The following is a 22,038-nucleotide window of genomic DNA, read 5'->3' on the forward strand; positions in this document are numbered from 1 at the left end:
GCTTCTGCCTCTTCCTCTCTTGTTTCCTCTGCCTTGACCTCTTCCTCTTCCAAAGGACATCTGGGTCTTGAAGGCTTGCTCAAGAGATGAGTTTTCATTCCTACTCAACCTCTGCTCATGTGTTATCAGTGATGCATGTAGCTCATCAACTGAATAGTTTGAGAGATCCTTTGTCTCTTCAATGGTGGTGACTATGGCATCAAACCTTGAGGGTAGGACCCTCAATATTTTCTCCACAATCCTTCTGTCTTCAATGGTTTCTTCATGAGTTCTCATTTGTGTGATTACACCAATCACATGAGTGAAGAATGAGTCAATGTTATCTGACTCCTTCATGTTCAGATTCTCAAAATCCTTCCTCAGCAATTGTAGTTTTGTTGTCTTCACTCTTTCCATGCCTTGATAGGCTGTCTTGAGGGTTTGCCATGCTTCATTTGATGTTTTAGCTGCTGCTATCCTTGGAAATATACTCTGGTCTACTGCTAGATGCAACAATAAAATGGCCTTTGCATCCTTCTTCCTATTGCTCTTCAGCTGATCTCTCTCTCCCTGAGTTAGTGCATTGAACTCATTTTCATCTGCTACTTCTTCAAACCCAGATTCAACTATTTCCCATAAATCTTGAGAGGCAAATAAAGCTCTCATGGTTATTGACCAGTAGTCATAGTTCTTCCCATTAAACTGTGGGAGCTGGGTGTTGAACATACCCATGCTTGTGCTAGCCATTCCTTGACTGTGTATTTTTTTAAAACAACTAACTGTCTTCTGCAATAACAAAAGAAATGCTTTTGAAGAATACCTGAATCCTGCGTTGTCTGAGTCTTCTAACTGCCGCGCTGTCTGAGTCTTCTAACTGCCTGAGAGGTTTTGCTGCAGCAACAACCTTCTCCCTTCAGCTTCTTTAACTTCATTAAAGAGCCTTGTCCTGCTCTGATACCACTGTTGGGAATTTTTTAATGGGAGAAAATACCAAAAACCAAGATTCAAACACACAGAGGCAATGCTCTGTTTTACTTTACTCCAGGATCTTTTTGTGCTCAGGCAAGATTAAAAAAAAATTCACTGAGAAACATAGTATTTTAACACCATAAAAACATTCTATTCATCAAAGACAAAAGAAACATTTGATCTGTATCCATATGAGAATTTACACTGGAAAAATTCCCATTAACATTTACTGTTGTAAAAACATATTAAACTGGTGTAAAACCTTCATTTACATACTGCTGTAAAAACAAAAATTTAGAGAGACTTACAAAACACGCTCCACCATTTTCTTTATGCACTGTTGTGCAAAACCACACATGGTTTTTAGCTAATCCTACATTCTACGGTGGCCAACAACAAAAACCTTATATCCCATGTGCCAAACAAAACAAAGATACAGAGCACTTTTTTCACTGCTCTCTTTTTTTTTTACAATAGTCAATGCACGAGCCCTTTTCATTTTTTGAAAACAAAATAAAAAAACACAATTACTTTTACGTGCCGTAAATATTTTTAACACCCATTCCTTTCTTTAAATGCACCACCATACTTCCGATACATATAAAAACATTAAAATTTAAATCACCTTAACTATTCTCTACGGTAACAATTAATTCATTAAATATTTTACGGGCGGTCAACCAAAAATGAAATTCACTTCACGCAAAGTCATTAATGTATGTTCGTATGCAGGTTTGGGCAATCAACGGTTGAAGAAGGTGGAGCAGATCCGACGGTAGAGAACGATATCGGAAGACCAACTTATGCTGAACATTAACACCCGAGATTCTTAAGTTGCGTTACGTCACGGCTGAACCGTGTCGGCTGGCCCGAGAACTTTCCGGCGGACGGTTTCTGGCTTGGTGAACGGTTAATGTATGTTCGTATGCAGGTTTGGGCAATCAACGGTTGAAGAAGGTGGAGCAGATCCGACGGTAGAGAACGATATCGGAAGACCAACTTATGCTGAACATTAACACCCGAGATTCTTAAGTTGCGTTACGTCACGGCTGAACCGTGTCGGCTGGCCCGAGAACTTTCCGGCGGACGGTTTCTGGCTTGGTGAACGGTTTCTGGTGGTTTCAACAATCCCTTGCCTGTCAACGTTCAGTGCAGAAAAACGAAGCCCGTGTTGTCAGAGAGAGAAGATCTCTTCTGACCTGTAAATGCACCATTATCTATAGGAATGGCATGCAAATCGCAGCTCTGCAATCAACAAATCCAAAAAATCATTATCAGCAGCTCCCATTTTATATGAGAAATCAAAATCAAAATAATGTCTGTCTGTGGGTACTGCAGATTTTATTTGTATTTGGTTTAAACTTTACCTCATAGATAGATCTTCCATTGCCGCATACAAAATCGATAGCACCCTCAATGTAACAGTTTTGAAAATAATGCCTCCCACTTTCGTCTAACACGGTGTCCTGATACCCCAGAAATCTGCAATCTTAAAACGCAGAACGATCTCCCAAATCCTCACCGCCACAGCTTGATCTTCCGGGGTAAGATTTCCGGGACCATATGAATTCTGCATATATATAAACTTGACTTGAGTATTTCAAAAAATATATATATAATCTAGGCATATGCCATCTCATGTACTTTTTATACTATGACATTAAGAGTCAGTAATAAAATTCAAAAACCAAACCTTGATTGTGATTTTTCTGGCTGTGAAATCCGAAGCATACACAGACACCGTCGCTGAATAATATGTCCCACCGGTCGATTTCGCGCTATCATTCCAAGTGATGACGGTGCTGTTGGCGTCCGACCCACTGACCCTCACAAATGGCTTCTCCGCAGGAATCGTCACCTTCTCTCTGCACACCAGTACCAGTACACACAAGAAGGAAAGGACTCTCATATATACACCCTTCCGGTTTCTGATCACAAAACTTTCCTTTACCTTCCCTTTTTGACATAATTTATTCTAAAATCATTCATTCTAAGTAAATGACATAAACGAAATGTAAGTAAGTTGGAGCTATTTCCTCCTCTTATGAAACTCTCACATTATTATTATTTGGTTTCTTTAATTACCAACCTATAAATGCCGGGTCGGACATTAATCACGACGGGGTTGTTGTTATGCACTGGAACTGCATTGATGGCCCCCTGGACCGTTGTGAAATCGCCTTGACCTGCCTCCTTAGCTACTGTCAATACAGGGGCTTTGTCAAAGTTGACAGCAATTCCACACGAACTGCCCTCCAATTCTGCAGAATACACCTTCTGCCAATTAATGTTTATACGTTTTACAGATTTTCTATGGATAGTACAGTGGGTAGGTTGCTTAAAAAACACATGCACCACTGCAAGAAATACTCCTATAACAAGCAATCCTCTAGAGTTGGCCTTGGCCATGGCCATGAATGAATTAAAGGAATGGGTGGATTCACAAAATTGGTCTGTATTGAAAAGAATCTATCAACCCAATTCTATATATGTTAGCAATAATCTATCATTTTCAAAGCAGTCACACATAAAACAATAATTCGTATATGGCCAGCAGAGGTAATTAGTAAGGCCCTACTCCCGATCAGTTTCGCTCATACAGCTAGCTACCCTTGAGCTGTCAGCCAAATGAAAACCCAATCGCTCAGCTTTGCTCAACTGTGTTATGCCTTCTGCTCTGGTTGTGGTTGTGCACACCATGACCGATCATGCGATCGCTATTTGAGCCTTTACTTTCCTAATCCCTAGGGATCCGTTGCGTCCACTTGTTGTTCACACACTTCGAAATATTTGTGCAAACCCTAAACCGCGATGCTGGCAACAGAAATATTATGCTACGTAGCAGACAATGGGCCTCGTATCTATACTGATCTGATTCTATAATTTTCAAACATTACTCAAATTCAAACTACTGTCGCTACCATTTGTTGAAATGAAATGGATTTCAAGATTTCACATTTCAACGAGCGGTTGAAATCTTCACGGCTTCCATCAAATGATACACGACACGACGTCATTTATCAATTCTCAATTCATTGTTCAATGGTCTCTTTAAAGGAGGTCTACAATTCAATGTTCGATAATGATATATGGGTGGTTAGGAATTTGAGAGAGCCAGATTTTACACCATACAAATTACAGGCGGTATATTTTATTGATTTTAATGGTTCAGCTTTTACATAGTTTAAATAGTTAACCTGAGTCATAAGTCACAGGGAGAAAAACTATTATTTTAGATTGACATTTAGGAAAGCACAAAGAAACTTACAATTATCTAAAATACATGGAAACATTACTTCCAACATAAATTCTTGTTGTGAAATATGATTTAATTCTTTTATATATAAATGTATAAATGTCTGTTATTGTTTTTGTTGAACTATACTTCAATACTTGAAGTAATTTTCACTATGATAAATGTATATATTGAAGGGATATTAGCCTTCATACATATATATGTGTATGTTATGTTATATGTATTATTCTAAAACATATTTACTTATTGACGGGCGAGGGCTCTCTATATCTTAAGTGCTATTATATTTCTACTTGTGGTTTTGATGGAAATATGTAATTTATTATTTTCTTAATATGTGGGTCATTTAAACAATATGAATAATAAAAAAAATAATAATTTACCTTATAAACCAAATATTTCAATATGCATGTTTAGTAAAAGATTTTAATTCCTTCCATGTTTAGTATTTTTTTCCTTTGTATCTTGGAGATTTGTAATTCCTTCCATGTTTAATATAGGGTTCACATGTAACAATTTAAAAATATCAATAATAAAAAATTATATATATATATCTATATATATATATATATATGAAATTCAACCTGTAACATTTTAAAAAATATTAATAACAAGACTAATTCTATATATTATACTAAAACAAACTAAAATTAAAGTTTCATTATAGTTGAAACATTTTATTAGTTTATCCTTCAAAACCAACATAGATGCATCTTAACTCCAAATCTCATTGGCTGGGAACCTTTGCTGGCATTCAAAAAGAGGTTTGGATCTTCAAATATTTGATCCACTTGGCATGGCCAAAGTTCAGATGGGATGGATCTATGCTAGTAATTAAAAAGGGTGTAGAAGGAGTGATCTTCACATCAAACTTAAATATGATGAAGTCTAAAAATCAAAATGGGGGTGAAATTATTGGAATGCACCATCTTATTATCAAAATATTATTAAAATGAGAAACCTTAGGAAAAAACTTAAAATTTAAAATTAAAAGAGAGAAATTATTAGGATTGGAAATTAATAATTTGAAAAATTAAGAGGAAAGGGAATAAAGGAACCAAGTGGGTTAGATTCTGTCCTTATGAGATATTATTTGGTTGTCTCATCTATAATCATATAATTTAATTAAATAACAAAAAAAAGTATTGGGTGAATGTATGAAGATGAGTTATAGTTTTTGGCAAAATGTAGCCATGCAATTTTAAATTTTCCCTCTTTTATCGAATTCAAATCTTCAAAATTTATATAGTGAATTTTGATTCACACTTAAAAAAAAATGTGGAGAATTGTTCCAAACCAATTAGTGTCCCTATTTTATTAATAATTTTTTTATTAAAAGAAATTAGATGAAAAACATCAAGAATTAGGGTTAATGATATTAGGATTAAGAATTTCATAAATATGAGAAATAATACTATAAAGAGAATAATGTGAATCTATCTAAACTTATTAATTTCAAGAAATTAATGTTATTAATATAGATATTAATTAATTAGTCCAAAGATACGTTGGAGAAAGGAAAAAATGGGAAGAAAAAGGGCCCATGAAGATCATAATTCTAAGAATAAAATAAGAAATGGATTGCTAAAAAAACCATAAACCATATTAGATTGTGTATTGAGAGATTTTAAAATAAGTTAGTGAGAGGAAATGGGTGGACTAGATGTGGTGAGATGTTGGATGGTGGGTTTTAAGGATTGACTAAATTTATTCCTATCCTCACCATTTAAATTGTTGGGATGTTTCTCTATTTTGAGGGCTTCTCTGATGACATGATGAGTATAGAATAGAGAGGTTATGAGAATATGAAGTTATTAAAATTAATGTGTTTAGTATTATAGGAACCCTCAACTATAAATGATTTTGAGATATGAATATTGGGGTAATCTTGTATAAGTTTTTTTAGCTCAACCTTGAAGGACCTTTTTGTTGGCCAATATATCATTTTCCTTAGGAGAAGGGAATTTGATAAACTTCTAGGCATAGCATTAGATAAGATTTGGTTTATTAGATCTAAATAGATTTTTAAGGGTGGTGTGGGCTTCAAATAAAGTCTTAATGTTCTTTTTCTTGCAAGAATCTTGGACATGAGTTTAATAACCATATTTTCCACTCCACTATAATTAGAGTGACTCAACATTTGTTGACTAAAAGGCATCCTCTTTCACCCTTGTTTTTACTTATATGGGTCTTTGAAGGAAGTTCTTACATGTTATAAGGGTGAAATTACTGAGTAATTTATCATAATTATTTTGTCACAATTTCATAATTATTAAATAATAATAGTCACATAATTGAGAATAAAGTTCTTTGTGAGTTAAGAAAAGCTCATAATTGGGCATGAAACACAATTTTATTAGTGAAAAAATTTGTGAGTTCTCTCCACATATTTCATGTATTTTTATATGCATGTTTTTTTATTATTGCTAGTGCATGTTGACTTGTCCTCTGTGGAGGAAAAACATCATCAAAACATCATCTTGGTTCACTGTGTATATGTGTAGTGGGTTGGTTCAAGAAGTTAAGAGTGGGATATTTCAGTTGAATTAGAGTCTTCAATGCTATCCATAGGGTCTAGAAACTTCATTGATTTGTGAGGGTTTGATGCATGCATATTCCATCTTACTTAATGATATGAATATAATGTATCTTCTTTCAGTATTGATAATTCATATAAGCTTTTCCACATATTATTTGATGTATCTAAGGAAAAAATACATGAAGCAATAGCTCCTTATCTTCTAAGAAAATTTATAGGTAATATAATTGACAACTCCATTGGGCAAAAATCACTAGTGAGCTTGTTCTCCTTCTCTTTACTACATCCCTTGCATTGGTCAATTTATGAATAATTATGTATTGATTGAGATCTGTTTTTTCTATCCCTTGTTTTTATTTATTATTGAATTGATTCATTATTGATTGAATGTTCCTTGAAATTTTAGATCTAAGTCCATTTTAAAACTTATTCTAAAAAATAAATAAATAAAAGGAAGAAAAATAAGTCACATATTTTAGATCAAACTATATGAATTTGTGTACATAAATTGAATGAAACAACTACATATATGAATTCTCCTTGAATTTTTAGTTGAACTCAAAAAATAAATTGTCTAAAACAGGGTCTTGGTGAGGAAGAAATCTTTGATTGAAAACATATTAATCTTCTGAATTTTCATGACAGTCATGCAAATTTATTTTCACAATATCTTTTGATGGGGAACTATGTTTTACATCATACCAAACCAAGTGATAAAAAAATTACTAGATTTATTTCTATATGTAATATGTTATGATTCTTAGATATATTTAATATTTATTTTCACAATATCTTTTGATAGGGAACTATGTTTTACATCATACCAAACCAAGTGATAAAAAAATTACTAGATTTATTTCTATATGTAATATGTTATGATTCTTAGATATATTTAATAACCAATTGCCTTCAAAAATTTATGCTCTAATTTTTGTTTTATTTTATTTTTCTACTGATTTTCTTTTAGGTGAATTTGAAGCTTTATTTGTCATGTAAAAAAATGAAAATATGTCCTCTACCCTCCATTATATAGTTTTGGTTGAATTGGAAATAAAAGATTCACTTAATTAGCTTGCATTAGGATTAATATTTAGTCTTTTTCACACCATAAGAATTGCACTCTGTAGTCTTATCTAATAAAAAACCTACAATAAGGTGTAATAAAATTTATTAGATATTTTCATTATAGAAAACAAAAAGTAGTTTAGGTTTGTAGATCCCAGTCATGGTGAATTTTAGAGGCTAATTTTAGACTAAGGGCAAAATGATTTTAGAGGGGCAAAATTTTTATAACACAACCATTTCATATATTTAGCCCAACTTTTATTTAAAAAATAATTATTTTTTTTCATTTTAGCCCAAAAAAGCAGATAAACTATGAAAAAGACTCATTATTCGCCTCGTTTGGGAGGTTATATTCCATTACAATCACCCAATTTTCTTCTTTGCAATGTTAAATTCAATTGCCCAATTCTCTTCTTTGCAATGTTAAATTCAATTGCCCATTTTCTAGTTTGGGAGGTTGTATTTCGTCCCAATAAATAAAAATATAAATAAAGTGGAGGTATGGTAAATAAATAAAACCTCTTTTTATAGTTACTATGGTAAATAAATAAAAATATAAATAAACTATAAGTATGGTAAATAAATAAAACCTCTTTTTATATTTAGTACATACCCCTCTTTCTATTTAATATTTACTCCAAAGGTATGGTAAATAAATATAAATATAAATAGGTATGGTAAATAAATATAAATGTAAATAAACTAGAGGTATGGTAAATAAATAAAACCTTTTTTTTATATTTAGTCCATAACCTAAGGCTAAAAAAAAGGCTTTATTTAAATGAATCTTATGGGCCAAATCCCATATTTATAAAAGAGGGGTAAATTAATAAAAATATAAATAAACTGAAGGTATGGTAAATAAAATAAAACTTTTTTTATATTTACTCCATAAGTCACCTTATATTTACGAACACTCAAAAAATACTATGGGCCAAATACTATGTGCCAAATTCCATGGGCCAAATTATTATTAATATCATGCAAAAAATCATTATTAACCCTAATATTAGTATTAATGAAAATAAATATGGCACATGGTATTGACCATGGTATTCACGTGGAATGTAGCTTATTTAAACCAGGGAATTAAACAAGCATAGATCCATCTTTAATGTGGATCTACTAAGCTCCGAGAGGGATCAAATAGAGTGAAAAAATATTTGATGCCTAGCTTGGTAGATAAGAGTAAATATGGATCTTATAGTTTAAAGTCACTTAAACATTTTAACTTGCTTAAAAAAAAATCAATTTTTAATTTTATTGATTTTTATTCATGTGAGAATAGAATATTTAAAGGAAGTCTACAATTCAATTTTCAATAATGATATATGGGTGGTTAGAAATTTGAGAGACTATGAGAGAACCAGATTTTACACCATACGAATTACAAGGTGTATATTTTATTGATTTTGATGGTTCAACATTTATAGTATATAGATAACTCATTGTAACAAATTTAGATAGCTAATACAAGTCACAAATAGGAAAATTGGAGACACAAAGACAACTCACAACAACCTAAAACACATGGAAACATTCCTTCCAACATGAATTCTTGTTGTGAAATATGACTTAATTCCCTTATATACAAATGTGTGCCATTGCTTTTGTAAAACTTTACTTCAATACTTGAAGTAATTTTCACTATGATAAATGTATATATTGAAGGGATATATATATTATGCATAATTCTAAAACATATTTACTTATTGACTAGAGAGGGCTCTATATCTTAAGATGTGCTATTATATTTCTACTTGTGATTTTGATGGAAATATGTAATTTATTATTTTCTTAATATGTGGGTCATTTAAAAAATATGAATAACAAAAAAAAAATTAATCTATCTTATAAACCAAATATTTCAATATGTATGTTTAGTAAAAGATTTTAATATCACATATATATAGAGAGTGTGTCCCTATTCTATTAGTGTTTTTTTCTTTTGTATCTTGGAGATTTGTAATTCCTTCCATGTTTAATATTGGGTTGACATGTAACAATTTAAAAAATATCAATAACAAAAAATTATATATATATATATATATATTAGAGAGAAATCAAACATGTAACGTTTTTAAAAATATTAATAACAAGAATAATTATATATATTATAATAAAACAAGAGAAAAATAAAGTTTCCTTATAGTTGAAATATTTTATTAGTGTGTTGTTCAAAACCAACATAGATCCATCTTAACTTCAAATCTCTCAAGAACTGAGAAGGATCAAATCTCCCAAGGTGCAACCCTTTGCAAAGAGGTTTGCATATTCATAGATTTGATCCCTTGGCAGAGTTCAGATGGATCTATGCTCATAATTAAAAAGTTAATAGTGAATTTCATAATATGAAATCATATTTTATCTTTTTTGTTGTGTGGTGTGAGTTCATAGATATTACATGAGGCTTGACCTATGAATTTAGAAAGTGCAACCCACAAATCGCACCCATCTTAAGCTACACCTAACTAGCGCTTAAAATGACTAGATGTTTTCCCACATAGTGTGAATCCATGACCTTCACATCAAAATTAAAAAGTATAAAGTCTAAAAATAAAAATGGGGTGAAATGATCAGAATGCACAATCTTATTATTAAAATGTTATTAAAAAAATAAACCTTAGAAAAAACTTAAAATTTAAAATTAAAAGAGAGGAACTTTTAGGATTGGAAATTCAATTAATAAGAAAGGGAATAAAGGAACTGAGTGGGTTAGATTCTCATCCTTATGAGACATTTTTTGGCTTGTATCATCTATAATCACATAATTTAATTAAATAGCAAATAATTTCTCTATTGGGTGAATGCGTGAAGATGATTTACACTTTTTGGCCAAATGTAGTTATGCAATTGCGAGTCTTTGTTAGATCCCTATAATACTAGTGATTACCCCATTACTATTGTAGTTGTATCCCTTATTAATATTTTTGTGCCCCTATTGCTCCATATTGTTATTATTGTGCCCCATAGAAACCCTCTATTATTATTTTTGTGGTTTTATAGTATTATTGTTAGGTCGGCTGGGTTATATTGTGACTCTTTAGACTCCTATATATAGAAAGGAGGTTTTGTCATTTGTATCATCCAAGAATTGTTCATTTATGTAATGTAAAGGAGGTTTCCCCCTCGAAGAGGCTGAATTCTAAGGCATTGATCTATCTTTTCTATCTTTTCTTGAGCTGGTTTCATAACATTTGGTATCAGAGCTTTGGATTCTAGGGTTTCACTGCTCCAAACAGGTCATCGTGGCATTTTCGCTATAACTTTTTTTATGCGACGTTTCAGAAGCTAAAAAAAACCCATTTTAGAAGACATCGCGCTGAATCTCAGGTCCAAATTTCAAATATTTTCATTCTATATTTGCGGAGATATGATCTGAGGAAGTTGGTCTTTTTGCAGACTCTTGAATTACAATCCAAACAGGTGACCTGGAGAAAATCGTCATGACTTTCTCTCTAAGCATCAGATTGAAATTTCGTAAGAAGGTATAGAAAGAGGATGGACTTTAGTTTTCTTTTATATATTTTTCAGAGCCAAAGGTCGAAACAGTGACTCGTGGCACGTCATACAAGTTCACTCTACTGGACTAGTCTATAATCAAGTCACTATAGGAGATTTGGCATAACTCTTCCGTGGAGAATCCAATTTGGATCAGACTGGTGGCATTGGAAAGAGAACATAGAGGGCTATCGCAGGTTGCAATTTCAGAACTAGATTATTCGAAATTACAGAGATACATCAGATTCAATATCGAGCTCCTACAAAGTGAAAAAAGGTGTGTAGCTTTTTTAAATTTTTGCATAAGCTTGGTTTGAAAAATTAGTTTGAAGGAATTCAAAGGGCATAGTAAAGCACTATTATCGGTAATTGATGACCCGAGGGAAGAAAATGCAAACACCTAGTAGGCAACCTGAAAGCTCTAGCATGATTCATGAAGAAGAGGAAGAAATGCAACATGATATATCAAAATTACGAGACCAAGTGCAACAAGTGTCACCTGCACAAAAAGCAAAAAAATCTAAGATGGATGGTTTAAAGAAATATTTAGAAGCTAAGATGGACAGTTTAAATAAAGGCATAGAAGCTAAGATGGATTGTTTAAAGACAAGCATGGAAGATTTGAAGACAGGCATGGGTTTTGGGTGCATGATATCCTTTTCATACAATATTTGTTTTGGGTGCATGATATCTAGTTGCAAATAAATATCCCATGACTATAGCCTCTTACTAGGGCTATGGAATGGTGTGGCAATCCCTAGCCAACCAAATTTCCAAAAAATAGTGTTTTGGCCTCAAAATGGCCCTACAAGTTTGGGAGTCAAAAGTCATTAAAAAACTACTAATAAAATAGAGTCATTGAGAGAGTGGAAGAGGTGGGTAGCCATTGATACTCACCTATATCAACATTCATCCTTTTGTTCTATAATTGTAGTCAGTAGGAGCTCACTTTTCTTCTTACTACTGCAGTGTTATGTAGAAGAATTATTACCCTTGAGCATGTTAGAATTTTGGAGCTATTGGATGATGTCATACTTATAGAATATTAAACACCTTGTGGAAAGTTATCAATGCCACTCCATCATATGAATCTCATGCATTTTAGAGCTACAGGGCCTTGTGGTAACATTTTTCTTTCCCTTTGATGTCCACTCAATAGAGATTATTGAAGTAGGTTGTAGATTCTTGCTTTATTTGATGAAAATATTCTACTTTGGTGCCATTTACCATGATTTCTTGAATTATATTTTTCCTCTCCCAATTTTTGGCTTGTTTATGGAAAACCTTTGTGTTCTGGTCCCTTTCCCAGAGCCACGCACTACTAGATTTCAGTTTACAGTATTCATCTTTTTTCAGCAGGGAGCAGTACTTATAAAATTTAAATTTGTCCTAGATCAAAACATTTAAGGAAACTCGTTCTCCATCCATGGATGTATGAATGATGACATTTTTTTTTCCAAAGATTGTATAGCAAATTGATGGGAAGGAAAAGAGGATTTTATCAAGTATTTAATGTAGGATTTAAGCCTTTTGATTTTTCTTTCCCAAATATGAATTAGGTTTTCATCTACCCAAGGAAGCTAGGATTGAATGACCACATTGTGGAAATCAAGATGTTGGAGCCATAAGGGGATAAATCAGAACAAGATGGGACCAAAATTAAATGTAGGGTATAAGAATAGCTAGGGTGATGATTAAAGATGCTCCATGGAAGGATAGAAGAGCTAAGGGAGAGGTTACACCACACGAAATCATATGATATGAGGAAATGATGTAGTTTTTCTATGATGTGGCTAGATCTGATTCTCTTAATATTTCATATATATTTAATGTCGATAGCTTTAAGACCCATTAGATTAGAGTGTCTAATATAGTCCTCCATATTCTCTTCGAATGGATCTCCAACATGTGATCCCTTTTTTTTCTCCCAGTTATGTAAGTTGGTATTGATATCCCCACCAAAGATACTGAAGGCACCAAACTCTAAGACACTTAAGATTTATAATTGTGCCAAACATTCATCCTTTTACCGAAAATAAACTGACATATAAATGTTGATGAAAAAACATACCTGGGTAGTGGTGAGGACAAGAAAGGAAGAAGCAAGCTAGTGGAAATTTTTGGTCAAATTGAGCAATTGGTCTTGGGATGGATCCTAGAGAGTGTAGATACCTCTAGATGCACCTCTAGAACTTACGAAGGCACCATTTTTGCTAATCCACATTTGATGTTATTGAAGTAAAATTTTCTTCTCTTCCAATTTTATCTCATGAAGCAGAACAATCGAGGGTATTTATTTTATTGTTAGATATTTTACTTTAGATCGTATTATTTTAGACCCCAATCCCCTATAGTTCTAGGAGAGGAAAAAGATTGTTTCCTTTTATATTGAGATGCCCCTTTAGAAGTAGAAACACTAATACTTCTTTTAATTCCATTACCTCCCATATATGCCTGCTTGGAGATTTTTTAAAGTGTATTGATGACCAAGTCCTTTTTCCTTTCATATTTTCTCTATTCTAATTTCTGAATTGCACTTCTTCTCATATTCCCAAAATGGATGATATTTTTCCTTTATATTTTCTTCTTCTAATTTTTAATCATTTAAACTACCAAAGGTGACTTCAGTTGTGCCTTTCAGTGAAAAAAGGAATCCTTCTACTCCTTTTGAGGTTTCCTATAAAGTGACTTCTAGTTCTTCATTGGATTTTGAATCGATCACAGACTCTGTTGGAAGTTGGGGATATTTTGGATTACATGAAGGATTTGTCACATTAGAACAGTTGATGGATTTCCCATTCTTCCTCATGAACAAGAGCATCATACATGTTTCCAGTTTCTCCATGGTTGGCATATTTTCTTATTCCTTATCCATTGGTATTAGATTTATTTTTAGGGGAGCTTGGCCTAGTTCCCTTTTGTTGTCTATGCCATTATTGTTGGTTTAATGGGGATTATTTCCTTTGGGGTGATTTATGATTTTTATCTTATTTCAAATTGATCTCCAAAATCCCTTCCTATCCTAATATTCTTTCTTTTTAAGGAAATTTATGGCAAAATGTCCATAATTGTGACATATTTTTCATTTAAATGGAAGTAGATTACAATTGATCTCCCGCATATGATACAAACTATCTAGGTTGAGGTTGAATTCCATCGGAAATCCTTTATCTATGTCCACGTCAACATAGATTCAGGCAAAAGGGAAAATTCAGTCACATGAATCTGCCCCACCCACATATTTCCCTGATTTTCCAATTCTTCTAAAATTTGCATCATTCTAGGAAGGGAAAACTTACCTATACTAAAAAAGAAGCGGGGATGTCACAATACAGGTTGAATTTCGAGCTCCAATGATCTAGGTAAATCCCTTGTGCTCCCATGAAATATGAACGACTTTGAAAGATCAGGTCAGGATCTGATTTATTCTAAAACTTAAGAAGGTGAAAAGCCCTTTACCATTGAAAGAAGAAGTGAAAAACTAAAAGTTTTGTGGGTATTGTGGTGGTTAGTTGGTACACCATTTCTTGTGGATGTAAATTTGGCATACGATGTCTATTTTTGGTGCATGCTAGCTCATTTGAAAGAAATATTTGAGGAATACAATTGTTGACTAGGTCTAGGGAGTACCATAAAATTCCCTAGCCCACAAAATTTCCAAAAAACCTCATTTTTAGCCTCAAAATGACCCTAGAAGTTTGGACCCAAATCTCTGCACCTTGACCACGTAAAAAAAAACAAGTAGATCTATGCAACAACAAGGATTATATTGCTCTAATACCACCGATTTGTCTCATATAAGAAATGAAATGAAATGGAGGAAAGTAAATGAAAAACACACAAAGAAATATAGTAGATATTGGAGACCCAACTTCTATTAATAGTAACAAAAATTAGCTAAAATGGTGGAAGCTATATCTAAATAGAGAGAGATGGTGTCTACATGCATTTCAAATAGATACTGAAAGAGGCCAAAACAATGGATTTTAATATAAAGAAAGCACCTAAGAGGTCCAAAAGATGAAACACTAAGATATTTGTGGGAATTTGGGTGGTCAGTTGATACATCAACTTCTCAGGGATGCAAACTTTTCATGCAATATCTATTTTTTGGGCGCATGATATTTGGGCGGAAAGAAATATCCCGCGATTATAGCTTCTGGATAGGGCTAGGGAATGGTGTGGAAATCCCTAGCCCACCAAATTTCTACAAAAAATCATTTTTTCCCTCAAAACAACCCTAGAAGTTTGGGAGCCAAAATTCATAGAAAAACTACTAAGAAGACAAAGAGTTTTTGAGACACTGGAAGAGGTGGGTAGCCATTGATATTCACCTAAATCGACATTTACCATTTTTTCTATCCTTCTAGTGACTAGGAGCTCAATTTTCTTCTTACTACTGGAGCTTTATGTAGAATCATTCTTTCCCTTGAGGATGCTAGAGTGTTGTGGCTATTGGATGATGTCATCCTTGTAGAGTCTAAAGCACATTTTGACAACTAATCGATGCCATTCCATCATATGATTCTCATGCATTTTAGAGCTATAAGGTCTTATGGTGATATTTTATTTTCCCTTTGAAGTCCCCTCCATTGTTGGAATGTCTGCTCCCATGTAATGCTCCTCATCCATTAACAACATTATGAATATTCAAGTGATGCATGATTTTAAGAAAGGGATTGTGTAAGGTCAACCTTCACATGATCAACTCCTGTGAATTTAATTGGTGGGTGATTAGTTTTATCGAACTCCTAACATCGTTAGTTTTGGTCGACAATGAGAGAAACACTTATAATTTTCTAAGAATTGAGCCTCATGTCTCTGTAAGAAGAAACGTTGTTGGATTTTATGAGCGCAAGTTTTAACTTAATACTCCAAATTTTAGAGAGGAATTCATTCTCCCACAAAAGGAAGAAGCCAATAGAGAGGAAAAGAATGAGGAATTCATGAAGAAGAAGGATAAATAGTGGAAGAGGAGAAGAATAGAAAAGGAGGGGAGACAAAGGAAAAGAGATGGAAAACGAAGGAAAAGGAAATAGAGAAGGGAAAAAAACTGAGGTTATTTTGATCAATATGTTGTATATTTCGATTCAAATTTATATAAACTTGGTTGTGACTTAAACCAACAAGCATTTTAATTTTAATTTTTTGATGAAGCATATTAACCTTGTAAAATAGTTGAATCTCATTGAGGCATTATGCATGAAAATTAATAAAATGTACAATTTAAAATAAAGTATTGTTGCATAAATTTGGATTCCCTACATTTTTGTTTATTCCAATTAAGAAAAGAGTGTGTTCTTCCTTATTTTTGTTGTGACTCTAAGCTTAGTTTTGGTAGCAATAGTAATTGTTTTTATTTGCATGTTATTTTAGGGTTCCATTCCCATTCACCATCTGTTTCTTGCAAAGTAAATAGAGATCATGAAAACCTAAATGCCTAAACCTCCGATGCCACAACCAGGGCCCCTAATCTAGGACAACATTCAAAACACGAGGAATTTCACTTTGAATCAACTCGGAAAACATCTATATTTTTTCATGAAAACTTGTATAATTAATTTTTTCCTTTTTATTTAGTCAAGGAAATGCTCAAATGAACCAAACAAATACTTCTTCATCATCCATGGATGGTGAACAAGGTAAATTGGTAAACTTGATTATAGCTCAACCTTAAAGGGATCAAAAAAATTGAAACTGAACCCTTGACCTCCCCGATTTTGTGAAAAGGACAATCAATCTCACTCCAAGCTTATGATCCTTGAAGATATAATATTATTATTATTGTGACCTCCATCATAAATATTGTACTTTTTATCTCAAATATATACATAGCTTCTCAAAGCTACACAAGTTATATCCTAAACTAGGGGCATAATGAATGTTTGAAATTTGAATTATTCTCACCTTACTTTGTATTAAATTTGAATGAGGGGTAGCTTTATCTTATTTTCAAAATTTGTTTTAGAATGCATTAATCCATTCAATTTGAAGAATATATTTTTATTCTTTTTGGTATGATGATTCATCAAGTATTGGTTTTCTCATGCTTCATTCATCTTCTATTTGTTTCTTTCATGATTTCATTTGGGTGACCACCTCCCAAGGGCATGGGTGCACAACAAAATGTCACAACCAAAAAGTTTAGAATTATCATGGTGAATGTGGTGTTGCTAGAAGCTATTCCTGTGCCACGTCTGCGAGAGGATTTCTGTGCCACGTTTGCGAGTGGATGTCTATTTGAAATTTTTTGTGTTCAAGTACTATTTTTCATGTACAATCCTTTCATGATACGTGTATATGTATGATTCAAAGTTTGTATATATGATTTTAGCTTTGGGTTACACCCATTAGGTAAAAGAAAATTATGAATGGACACCGACTTTTGGCATCGTGTTAATGTTGATGTTTTAAAAATGAACCATAATGTGTAGTTATTATTGTGTTAACAGTAATATCATTAATGTGCTTTCAAATGTATATAATGAATGTTGAGTGAACATTTTTATTACTTACTCTCTCTCTCTAGGAGAGCGAGAGAAAGAAATATAATAATAAATTTATTTAATATTGCCCAATAAAATTCATAATATTGAAAAATAAAATTTTATTACAATAATTTGAATATCTTATTTTATTTTTTGTTAAACATAATTAATAAAAGAAAATACGAATCACTTCAATAACAAAATATCCATTTTATTACCATTCCAAGCCTATAATTTATATTCAAATGTGTTCTACATTACACTGCATGAGTGCAGCACTTTTTTCTATTACCATGGTAGAAATTCTTTGTATCCATATAAAATTCTCATTCAGGTCAGCGTTTGGGATGGGAATATTTTTTGGAATGAAATTGGTATCTCATGTCATCTATATATCTTATCCTATTATAATCATTTGAATCCTTCCTATTATATTCAGGGTTTAATGAAATAACATAGGGGTGATTTATAAATGTGATTTATAATACATCTTATTTGAATTCTTTGTTTTGTACAGTAACCCGAGAGGTGGAAAGAGGAGACAGAGAGAGACCATTCGATTGTCGAGAAGGAGAAATATTTTTATGTCTTGTTAATCGGTGTTAAAGAAGAAATTTTTATTCTTCGATAAGTCAGTGTGAAGAAGAGTTTGTTTCAAAGGCAAGGTTTATGTTTTGTTTCCTTTACTTGAACTTGGTTCCCTTTTGACTGTGTATGATTGGAGTCATTCCTTTCGGTTGAAGCTTAAGTCAACTATGAGATCTCAAGATTGATGTTTCTTTTGTGATTAAGGTCAGAGCGAGTTTCTTGGATTCACATGTTCATGCTTTGTTTTCACAATATTTTTCTTTGCAAAGTACAAAGTGAAGTTATTTTGTTGTGAGGTAGCATAAACATAGTAGTAACTTTTTTCTCACAACAATGAGACTTCCTATATGATTCTTTGGTTTATCTTGGAGCTTGTTGAGAAGCGTTTGTGGTTAATCAAATGATTTATTTCTTGTTTATTATCTCACTTAGTTTGAATGGTTCATGAGTGGTGTGGTTAGTAGCCAGAGTGGTATTGAGATTGCAAAATTAGCTAGTGTAGGAACAAATTAGTAAGGCTCTTGATTTTTTTTATTACAGAACTTAGAGAGATTTAATGTTTGGTTAGAGATAGGGTCTTGTAATATAGAGTGTACTAGTCCTCTTTGAAAATGACTATGATGTGCCTAAAAGTATATGATCTACTAGTTTGACAAGTAAATGTTGAGGACACCTTAACGACCAACAGGAGAATGAATTCTTCTCCAAAATTTGGAGTATTAACTTAAACATTGTGTCATCAAATACAACAACCTCTCTTACAGAGACATGAGGCTCAAAGTGTTATCAAATTCTAAGTGTTCTCTCATTATCTACTAAAAATAAGGATGTTAATATTTAGATAAAACTAATCAACCACCAATTAAATTCACAGGAGTTGATCATGTGAAGGTTGACCTTGCACGCATGCATCACTTGAATACACATAATGTTTTGAAAGGATGAGGACCATTAGTTGGGAGGGAGATGATCCAAAAATGGAGGGGACTTCAAAGGGAAAATTAGATGTCACCACGAGGCCCTATAGCTCTAAAATGCATGAGATTCATATGATGGGGTGGCCTCTATTAGTTGTCACAAGGTGGTTTAGACTTTACAAGGATAGCATCATCCAATAGACACAACACTGTAACATGCTCGAGAGAAAGAATGTGTAGCACCCTCCTCTCACATTTACCCAAGCTAACCATTCCACCGAGGTAAACATGTGACAAAGATACTATGATATGATTAAACTCCCTAAGTGTAGTTCAGGAAGTGGAACTTGTTGACTGTGCTGGACCCGCCAACATGTCAGGGGATCTCCCGAGTAAGAAGTCCCAATTTGACCTCAGACCGCTTGGTGTAGGACTCCCAGCAATGGGTCGTACAGTAATGCCTTGGCCACGGTTTCACACAGAGGAAAGTAAGATGTCCCTGTTGATAGCAATGGTGTGACATATGTAGTCAATCAAGGAAGGTGCATGAGTGGTTCTAACACACGGAGGGTGAGGTGAGTGCACCCCTTCAAAACCTGTGATAGAATAGAGTTAATAAGGGAACTCATGAGTAAATATGCATCAAAACATGGAATGAAAGTAAGCTAGCAATACAAAATGATGGTTAAACCAACAACACATTTCAGAAAGATTCATACATACATATATAGAACATAGTTTCACATGCATGCGTAAGCAAACAGATACATATATCATTTAGCATAAACAATATAGCTGAAATACAGTACTACATATGTATGAAACAAATTGGCTTTGTTATATTAAGAAGTGTAAGTTCCAGTGATATGATACATCCATGTCCAACCACTAGTTCTAACAGCGGAATGTTACAGCCACAACTGCCTACTCCTCCAAAGAGATATACTAGCTTTGCGCAGTGGAGAAGCCAAGGCTCATTACAATACTGTCCAATCTCTCTCTAAGATAGTCCTATCGAAAGCTTGGCTGACCAAAAGCCTATACAATGAGTTATGAGGGACTATTTATAGCAAAGGTTGTGGTGGCCCTTGACATTCACCTTTGTGATAGTTCAACTACCCTCATGACTCTTCATCTACTCTATGACTGTTACATCCAACTATTGACTAGTGAACTTATACTTGAAAAGACGTTACATTACAATGCACATGTACCCATGTGAGAGAAAATGGCTTGATCAAGCCATGTAAGACATCACTATGACTTGGACAACAGTTGGAAGACCAACTGTTCAACATCCTCATGGTGGTTGACAGTAGCGAACTAATGCCAAGCTTGGTAGTGCATGATGGTGTCCATGTACTCTAAGGTGATATATTTCTAGGAACGAACTCTTGCATCCATAGCCTCCAGGTACACTGCTCGGGCTCCTCTATCCAACTTGTTTGATAGAATGTGCATCATTGTCTTGAGTGCAGTTGTACCGGCAACATACTTGTGCATGGTGTCTGCACTAATCAACAAGTCTAGGCTAGTGGCTATGCACCTCAACTCGTTAGATTATGAGCCAAGATCTAGTCAGACCTGTGCCTTTGTCTTCACCTGGGTGAGTGTCCCAATAGATGGGATTGCATTTGCATGCACAACAACATCCATACTCTTGAATACCCATGCATGGGAAGCCTGTAGACTAGTGATGAGCTACAAGAGATCTTCATAGTTCTAGATCTAACTCTGGATGTGTGCCTTCAGCTCGATCGCTCTGGGCTTCATCATCTTAGGCAAGTGTAAAGGGGCCCCCTTATATCTCATTGTCCATGTTTGCATGTAATCAAGAGAAGCATGCACCTTCGAAAGGATACATGTTCTTCTAACACATCGCTATTTCCAACTGTTGAGATGGATGATTGCCTTACTCACGGTACCAAACTTGGAATACAACGCCTACATGACTGTGTCAAGGGACAATACTTTATCCAGTATTGCCTTCTTGAATTATGCTCAGGTGGATGTTGTAACCAATTCTCCTCCCTCCTTGGTCGTCTATAGCTCCTTAACCATTCAATCTTTCTCAACTACCAGGAAGTGAACACTTGAGCTAGTGACTTCAGCATATGCTCTGGTAGCATTGACTAATGCTACTAGATTTTCGCACACGTCAGACATGATCACTCGTTCCTCAAACTGCACAGGATATGTATGACCATTCAAAGTCAATACTCTGCGAGATTGCAGAACTCTATGTTGAGGCTCGTCGAATGCGATGTTGTGCATCTCCTCCTCCAGATTGTCTCCAAGGATTTCAATGTCTCCTTCGCCGCTTGGTACTTTCTCCTCTTCTGGGTGTGGTGAAGCTGGTGGTTCAACCTCTTTGTGGTGATGCATGAGGTCAATATCTTTCTCTGACTCATGTTGCTTCATATCTGTATCCATCTATTCAAGTGCTTGTTCTATCTCCTGAGTGAAGTCCTGCTCCTGTGGTGGTTCACCTGGTCTGCCTGATACTAGTTGTTCTGATGAGTCTACTACCTATACAGGTGCAGTTTCATCTATCTGTACAAGTCATTCCCCCTGTTGTACATGTTCTTGTTGCATTTCCTTCTCCTGTTTGCGCAACTCCTGTTCCTTCCGAAGTTGCTACTTTAACTCATGCAAATCCTTCTATGTTTCCTCCATTCTTCATTTCTCCCTCTGCCTTTTCCTGTTTCTCTTGTCGTTTTGTTGCCTTTTTTCCTC

The 22,038-nt window shown here is 33.9% G+C and overlaps 1 protein-coding gene across 1 annotated transcript; it reads right to left on the reverse strand.

Moving 5' to 3' along the window:
- Positions 1 to 2,094: 2,094 nt before the first annotated feature.
- LOC149259021 (putative pectinesterase 11) lies at positions 2,095 to 21,735 on the reverse strand. The gene is made up of 5 exons (XM_089446481.1): positions 21,460 to 21,735; positions 3,038 to 3,225; positions 2,642 to 2,813; positions 2,316 to 2,414; positions 2,095 to 2,193 (listed from the first exon to the last, which is right to left on the reverse strand). Exons 1-5 carry the CDS (start codon positions 21,733 to 21,735, stop codon positions 2,095 to 2,097), a joined length of 834 nt encoding a protein of 277 aa, XP_089302607.1.
- Positions 21,736 to 22,038: the final 303 nt, after the last annotated feature.

The sequence above is a fragment of the Pinus tabuliformis genome, chromosome 6 (genome assembly GCF_031772625.1).
Source record: "Pinus tabuliformis cultivar Carrire ecotype Pingquan chromosome 6, CPIR1, whole genome shotgun sequence".
Lineage (NCBI taxonomy): Eukaryota > Viridiplantae > Streptophyta > Pinopsida > Pinales > Pinaceae > Pinus > Pinus tabuliformis.

Excerpts from the sequence above, each read along its gene's own strand:
- LOC149259021 (XM_089446481.1), bottom strand. The coding sequence starts at position 21,735 with ATGGATACAGATATGAAGCAACATGAGTCAGAGAAAGATATTGACCTC. Across the intron at positions 3,226-21,459 it reads AACGAGTGATCATGTCTGAC|AAGGTGTATTCTGCAGAATT; the intron begins GTGTGCGAAAAT and ends ATTAATTGGCAG. Across the intron at positions 2,814-3,037 it reads GTCCGACCCGGCATTTATAG|AGAGAAGGTGACGATTCCTG; the intron begins GTTGGTAATTAA and ends ACTGGTGTGCAG.